The sequence below is a fragment of the Montipora foliosa genome, chromosome 2, assembly GCF_036669935.1.
Source record: "Montipora foliosa isolate CH-2021 chromosome 2, ASM3666993v2, whole genome shotgun sequence".
NCBI classification, from domain to species: domain Eukaryota; kingdom Metazoa; phylum Cnidaria; class Anthozoa; order Scleractinia; family Acroporidae; genus Montipora; species Montipora foliosa.
Genome location: NC_090870.1, coordinates 63,720,001 through 63,727,930, shown reverse-complemented (window position 1 = coordinate 63,727,930; position 7,930 = coordinate 63,720,001). Strand labels below are relative to the sequence as shown.

General features: G+C 38.9%; 1 protein-coding gene across 1 annotated transcript; it reads left to right on the top strand.

Annotated features, from left to right (window-relative positions):
* Positions 1 to 4,229: 4,229 nt before the first annotated feature.
* Positions 4,230 to 7,699, top strand: LOC137991060 (QRFP-like peptide receptor). The gene is made up of 2 exons (XM_068836185.1): positions 4,230 to 4,514; positions 6,174 to 7,699. The coding sequence occupies exon 2, from the start codon at positions 6,293 to 6,295 to the stop codon at positions 7,436 to 7,438; it is 1,146 nt and encodes a 381-aa protein (XP_068692286.1). The 5' UTR covers positions 4,230 to 4,514; positions 6,174 to 6,292; the 3' UTR covers positions 7,439 to 7,699.
* The last annotated feature ends 231 nt before the right edge of the window (positions 7,700 to 7,930 follow it).

The window sequence follows — 7,930 nt, the reverse complement described above, 5'->3', positions numbered from 1 at the left end:
AATCAGCAAAATGAAACCACTGTAAGGAAAGCAAGTATACCAGTAATATCTAAAATGCTCTTGAAATGACGTACTAAACTCAAAGTGGCCGATGCCACTGAGATTTTCTCATCAACTTTTTTCCTTCCAAACTGCAAGGTAAACCTTTTTTGGGTATCGTCAGCCTTGTTGTTTCAAGAGTTACGAATATCGAGGTAAAAACACTCTTCAGTAAAAAGAGAAAATACTTATTCGCTCGCAACCAATCAATGATTTTTTAAAAATACTGAAATCCCATTGACTAATCCAAAAATCATCTGCAACTTGAATTAAAATCCTTTTTGCTGTAAGTCAACACTGTTCGATATAAACAGTCCTCGTACAGGTGCATGGAATTAATAACACAAGCTGAACTTACTGCAACAACCACACAAAGAAACGAAAGGAAAAATCCTTGAAAGCAAAGCTCGCCAAAAGATACTAACTTACGGCAAATCTCTAAAAGAAAAGGAGAGGAAATAATTAGCGCCATTGAATTCAAGAGACGAAAAACTGAGGAATGTATCCTTAAACTCAACAAAGATTTAGAACAAAAGACTTGTTCTAAGTCACTCCAGTGTAAAGCGCGGGCAAGCATAACGCCCGATGACATGTTTCAAAAAGAGATAGGCGCCATAAAACAATATGCCGAAAACAATTTGTGGAAGCCCTGTTGCGCTTCCATTAACGCAGACTCGAGAGTCACGCGAAAAAGTTAGAAAGCGCGAAATATGCCAAACACCGAAACAAGACATTTGTTTCTTCTCGAAATGGGTCACAATCGCCCTTGGCAAAAGAAAACAATGTCAATAATGATGCAAATAGGATAAACAACCTAGAAAAGCAACTTTTTGATATAAAAGAGATGTTATGTACACACTTGCTAAACAACAATAAAAATGTTGAAAGCTACAACAGTGTGATCTCTGAACAAACAACTACAAAAACCACAAGTACGAGATCAGTTGCAAGACTGTCAAAAAATGGCAAACACATAAGGCGAAGAAAAACCGCCAAACAAAAAAGCTATAACAAAGAAAGGGAGACAAACGAGAAATTTCTTAAATATCTCTCAGATCACAGATTGACTGACAGCCAAGTAAGCGTACTGTCGAAAGGGCTTCGATTTATCCCAACACCCGTAACTAATGAAAATGAACTCAAACGACATTTGTTGGCTGATTTCGAACAGTTTGCGAGACGAATGCGTCGCCAATACATAGTTCATGGAAACCACAGGGGAAAACATCCATTCCATGTAAAATTGAGCTGGATTCCACCAGTACAACCTTCTGTTGCCCTTGAAAGCTGCTTGGAAAACGTCAAAGTTAGACTTGCTGAGAAAACCACGCAAAAGCCAAAATACAATTTATCACGCAAGGAACGTATAGCAGTAAATTATTATTTTTCAGTTCCACAATGACATGACAAAAAAAAAGGATTTCACAAACTCCCAACCTACCAAGGACACCTATCTTCTACACCTTAACTAAAATCCGCAAACCAAAACCGGTCGGAAGAGGGATTATCTCAGGTTGCGATGCGCCAACCGAAAGAATATCATCATTTGTGGATCATTTATTACAGCCTATCAGTTGCCATGCGACAAAAATCGTACATCAAAGACACAACTGATTTCATAAATTTCGTTAAGGAGATAATAATCACACAGGATACTATTTTGGTATCTGTGGATGCCACAAGCTTGAACACGAACATCCCACAAGAGGAGGGAATTCAAACAGTATGCAGTGCATATGATAATTTCCACAATAATAACCCTCCTATACCATCTCACTATCTTAATGCTGAAGAACATTTAAAAACGCCTCCTATCATATCATACAGAAGAGGGAAATCACTTAAAGACATACTCGGTAGAGCAAATTAAACTTTGTAAGGCACATATTAAAGCGTCGCAACCGCAAAGACACGTAGGGAAGTCAGAGCAGGTCTGTCATGATATTTCTATAATTGAGACAAGACGATACAGTGAAAACTCAAACGAGTATCTGTTCAACTCCATTGCTGGAATGTCTTCAACGTTTCTAATTTCATTCTTAGATTCTAAAAGGACTGGCAGAATTTTTACATCTCGTTGTGTTTCTTTGCAAAGTGGCTTTGTTCTCTTGTTGCTGGTCTTTTATATACCGGATCCGAAATAATTAATATGCGTCAAACAAAAGAAGAAAGCGAACATAACAATACCTAATTAGGAAGGTCAAATCGGAATAAGAATGATTCTTTTGTCCTCCGCCATTTTAGGCCGGTATATGGAAGTCTACCCTGTCTTGTTCCGCAATGGAAATGCCGACATCTTGAAAATAACAGGGCGGCTTGAAAGTTTTTGCGACAAGGATGACGCAGAGCGCTTACCATTCGACCAAAAATTCCGCTGTGACAGTCTGAAAAATTCAGGACTTCAATGGGGTTTGAATCCGTGACCTCGCGATATCGGTGCGAATCTCTTACGAACTTAGCTATGAAGCCACTGATGATGGGAGCTGGTCATTTGTGCTTTCTAATGTTCCCGTGATGAATGAATCAACGATAAAATGATACATGAAATGAATCATATATTGAACTGTTTTTAAAGAATTTCAACACTTTTACAAGTTTTCCACCTTAGTAGGTATTGATAACATTCATTGACTGATCATGAAGTCGGATTGGGCTGTGCACCAAGTAGCTCTTACATATTCAAAGCGTTCTTCAAATTAATGAATAATAGCAACTTACAAAGGTGCGTTCCACAAAAGAACGTTTCGACATTCCCGCTCACTGATCACAGTCCTTCGTTGTGTAAAATAAATCGTTGTGATCTTAAAGCCAGTTATCATCAAAGTTAAAAGGAGAGTGGGCGGAAACGATGCGCCAAGCTTCCAAACAAAGCCAAAATAGACCCCCGGTTTGTTGTGATAATTTTAGAATTATTCCACGCAATTGTATGGAGTTGGGAAAAATCAGCACTTGTTTCCGTCTAAATTTTGGTCCTTTGTACTGCCAACGGCTAACCCAAAGGACACCTTCATTTCACTCGCGAAGAGACGATCAGAATCTGAGGCAATTTTTATGAAACGTGCGCGCTAAATTCGCGGGAAAATGTACGTCTCTATTATTCTTAGTGGCTGAAAAATTGGCGCGAAATTTTCACGCCATTCACAAAGCGTAGTAGTAATCCCATAATTACACTGTACTTTCGACAAGGATACTGCGCATGGTATAACTTATGCCATCTGCTGCATCCTACGTCGTTTATTTTCCCACGGGCGCTTTACACCTTAAGACACCGACATTTGCCGCAGACCAGCGCGATTTTCCATTCAGGACCAAGATAAACGATATTAATTAACTGACCGCTCCCCATGGGAGCTTTTCAGGGCCAATGAAACACAATGAACAAAACAACAACTGTTAAGAATCCCAACTGGCCGGAGGCAAACTAGTTGGCTATTTAGAAGTGCAGCTGGGAATTGAACCAGGAACAAATTCAACGGGTGGTCAGAGCGGGTCTTGAACCCGGGATCACCGGATCTCAAGGCAAGCGCCCTAACCACTGGGCCACACTGCCTTAGCGCCTTAGGGCCCGGCCGTTGAATAGCCGATTAACGCTAACCCCAGATTAAAAAATAACCAAGGAGTTTATTTTCTACTCCCACTACTGTTCAACGCTGATATTCGACAAAACTTTAGATTAAAAGAAGTCAATTTTGAAAAACAAAAATAAGCCAAAGAAACTTTCACCAAAAAGTCAAAACATGATACGTTTACGCTAATCCTGGATTCGAATTCAGTTAATCGGCTTTTGAACAGCCGGCCCCAGCACACCCATGCATGCTATTATAACATTTCCTTTATGGTTTCCCCAAATATTTGACTGCGACTTAAAGACAATCAATTGCAAGGCTCCATTGCCGCTCATACGGGAGTGAGGGCTGGCTCATTCCCCGAAACAGTGGCTGGTAATCAAGCTTACAGTAGGCTAATGGACGCTTCAGATAAACTGAATATATGCAAACCACAATAACAGTCTGAATACTGACGAAACTAATTACGTACTTTATCAGTATTTCAAAATATTGTTCTTTAAGTCTACTTAGAAAGAAAAGTTACCCAAGCAGATAAGAAGTATCTCTTTTTTTTTAGATAAAGATGGATTACCTTAGCTAAAAGAAGCTCCGTTTGCTATTGTCAACTGATACTCAGTTTTGTCATCGAGATGCGAGGCGGGGAAATCGTCACCTGCTCGGAGACATTTGTGTAATAACTGTATTTGTTTTTTAAAAAATAAGTTGACCCAAAAGAAATTGGTTTTCTCTTGATTTAAGTAATTTTGAAGTTTAGAAGAGAGAAATTCTCAATTCCCTTACACCCGTAGAAGGGGCATCTATTCATTCTTATTTTTTAAGGCATCGGGAGATATGAGACAACGTGACTACCAATCAACGCTTCAGGCAACAAATTTTGACTCTCTCTGTTGGAGGAGCATAATCAAGGTAAGTCCGTCCAAGTCCGAGTAAACGGCACTCAAACAGAATGCTAACAGAAAGCAATGCTATTCAAGATTCAAGATGTTTCCCAAGTTTTTCTAGTGAATTCTGGCGATTTTAAAATGAATTTTAAAGCTGTAGCTCAGGTGGTCATTGCCAATGTTTCGCGACTCAAATTGATTTCAAACTTCATGAATTATGTGTGAGCTTTATTTATCTGACTGATACTCTCTTTCCACTTTTTCCATTCAACGTAAAAAAAAGGTGTGAACGAATTTATAAACTGAAGAAGATACTACTACTAATAATAATTTATTGCTTATATAGCGCAAAATACATGTGGGTCTGATCTAATGCGCTTAGAATCGCTTGGGAAATTTTGTCAATTTGTAGGGAACTACAACTGTCCGTCAGTTGCCATATTTGAGGCATAAATATTTGTGTTTGAACGTCAGTCGTTCAATACTGAGAGAATAAAACTTCCACCGTCGGAGTGGCGTTTTGAATCGGCCTGCATAAATAAAAATTGCATAGTATTTATCAGTGCCGCTGACGAACTCATAGTCATACCAGATTCAAAGCTGTTTCCGTTTCGCATGTCCTCCATAAGAAGATGGAGAGATGAGATTGAGGTTTGACTGAATTATTCCGGTCGGAGGTTAGCGGAATCAGTGTCGGAAATGAGGAGATATCGCCGTACATTGCACAGGTGCGAAAGCTGTCACTGGACATCCACGATGAAAAAAATGTCACAAGGCGACAGTGAAATCTATATAATAAAAGGCTTTCAAGCCAACACATAAAAGAAACCGTAGCAGGAAAGAAAAGAAAAGCTAAGATCCAAATCGCACCTGCAGGTCAATATCCCTTATGATTTAAGTAAATTGTCTCTTGACTGACAAAATATATGACGGAAGCTTCTTTGTTAATGGATTGGTTATAAACACAAGTGATCTTGAGATACAAAAAATTGTTTTTATCAACGGAGTTGATAATGTCAATTGGCCACCGTACAGAGATTCTAAAAGCTGACGTTTCGAGCGTTAGCCCTTCGTCAGAGCGAATGACAAAGGGCTAACACTCGAAACGTCAGCTTTTAGAATCTCTGTACGGTGGCCAAATTTACATTATCAACTCCGACCGTTGATAAAACCCAATTTTTTTTATACTACTTCCCCACCGACGCAGCACCACAGTTTCTTTAGAAACTACCCCCTTCATTCATTTGACCAAAAGATAATTACACTTGGAAGTTTATAGAACTACGACGGATCAAACTGAAAAACATAGAAGGTTTTGCTGTTAGATACACAAACGTTTCATCTTTATTACGCAGAGGTGCTCTCAGTTGAAGGAAAACAAAAGTTATTCCGGAAAATCATCACTGAGGCGCGATTAATATTGAGAAGAAAGTAATGATGGATGTCTATTATATCAGTATCGAAACAATTCTTTTGCTTAATAATTACTGAATCTACGAATCGTAGTTGAGTTTGGTCTATCAACTGAATCGCCTTAACTCTCATTTTTCATCTGGAGTGAGAGAACTTAATTTCCGCGCAAGATCTCAATGACTCGTTGACATTAAACTAATCATACACTTTATACGAGCGTCATTGCATATCAAATAAATGTACAAAAACTTTGATAAATCCTCTTTTGCAGCATCAACGCCCAGGCTTCGACAAGATGGTGCATTCAAATTAAATAGGATTTCAGTGTACATTATATGTTGAAAACCTCAGAGTGACTTGTTCAAGGTGGTTGCTTTTGACGACGAGAAAATGAAGAATAATACTACAAGGCCATCTCTTAATGAGTTCATCTCAACTCAGGATATACTTTTTGCGTCGTTGTACTCGTTTATTATTATCTTTGGCGTCACTGGAAACTGCCTGGTGATCATCATTGTTCGCAAAACACCATCAATGCACACAACAACCAACTACCTCCTGATGAACTTGGCTGTTGCTGATTTATTGACTCTCTTACTCTGTCCTGGATTATATGACTTTGCTCTCACATCGGTTCGTCTTCAGGGACTCACAGGAGATTTGATCTGCAAGCTGTTTGCGGGAAATGCCATTGTACCAATCTCCATCAACGCATCAGTTCTCACGGTTTGCACAATTGCAGTAGAAAGATATTTGGCACTTGTTAAACCTTTTCATACCACATTGAGAATGTCCAAGACATCCGTTGGATATGTTGTTGCTATGCTTTGGATTGTTGCCGTAGTATCTTGCATCCCTGATATTATAGCCAATACTTTTAACATCAGTGCATCCTCCAGGTACCCGTGCAAACGCCCGTGGACTTTACAGGAGTACACTTTTCAGAAGCCGTATATTATATTTACTTGCATCTGTTTTGGTTTCGTAAGCTCTCTCGTGGTTTTATTTTGTTACATTGGAATTGTTCGAGGTTTGTACTTCACAAAAACAATCTGCTCGGCATCTACTATTACAGAAGCTGAAAGGCTGGAAAAGAAACAACTGGCTCGTCTTCTTGTGTGGCTAAGCATAGCGTTTGCTCTTTGCTCTTTGCCATTTGCAATATTTTTTACGTTCCTAGTTTTTGCGGACACAAGCATCGTGCAAACCAACTATGACAAATTGTACTTTCTTCATAGAATATCTCGATTTTTGCTTATCTCAAATTCATTTTGGAATCCAATTTTATACGCCTGTCAGAGCTCTAACTACCGCAATGAGCTCCGCCATTTTTGCACTTGTTGTGAAATTGTTTTCTTCTGGTGTTTTCGAAAGGAAAACCGTGTTGCACACACAGACGAGGCCGACCCAGGGGTCAATGGAAATCACATCGCTTTAGAAATGGCTCACGGAAAAGACAACTTGGCTACTAACCCAGTTAACGCGATAAATACTTTTAAGGAAAGAGGTTCCAGACAAGCTTTTATGCTGGCCTGAAAATTGTGTATTTGCTTGCACATTTAATGACAATCGCTAATAAGCGTATGTTCAATGGTTGCAAACTGACAACTGCAGACAGATCAGTTACATCGTTAGCCAGTTTTTCCCGTATTCGTAAGCGCGACCTCAGCTCCTGATTAGATTGTGACTGCAGGTGCTGTAGGTGTTCTTTGTAAATGTTTTTATAGTTTATGCATTTTTGTATATATGACTTAATTTTAGAATCTAGTAGATAGTATTTCTTTGTAAATAATTTTATCTATTATTATTTGTGTCTCCACATTAGACTAAGTATATGATATCTCCCAAACTAGAAGTTTCTGACATGGTAATAAAGTTGCTACTACTTCAACTACTACTACTTCTACTACCACTACTACTACTACTACTACTACTACTACTACTACTACTACTACTACTACTACTACTACTACTACTACTACTACTACTACTACTACTACTACTACTACTACTACTACTACTAATGCT

Bases quoted from the DNA above. Each gene is read 5' to 3' on its own strand.
- LOC137991060 (XM_068836185.1), top strand. From the start codon at position 6,293: ATGAAGAATAATACTACAAGGCCATCTCTTAATGAGTTCATCTCAACT.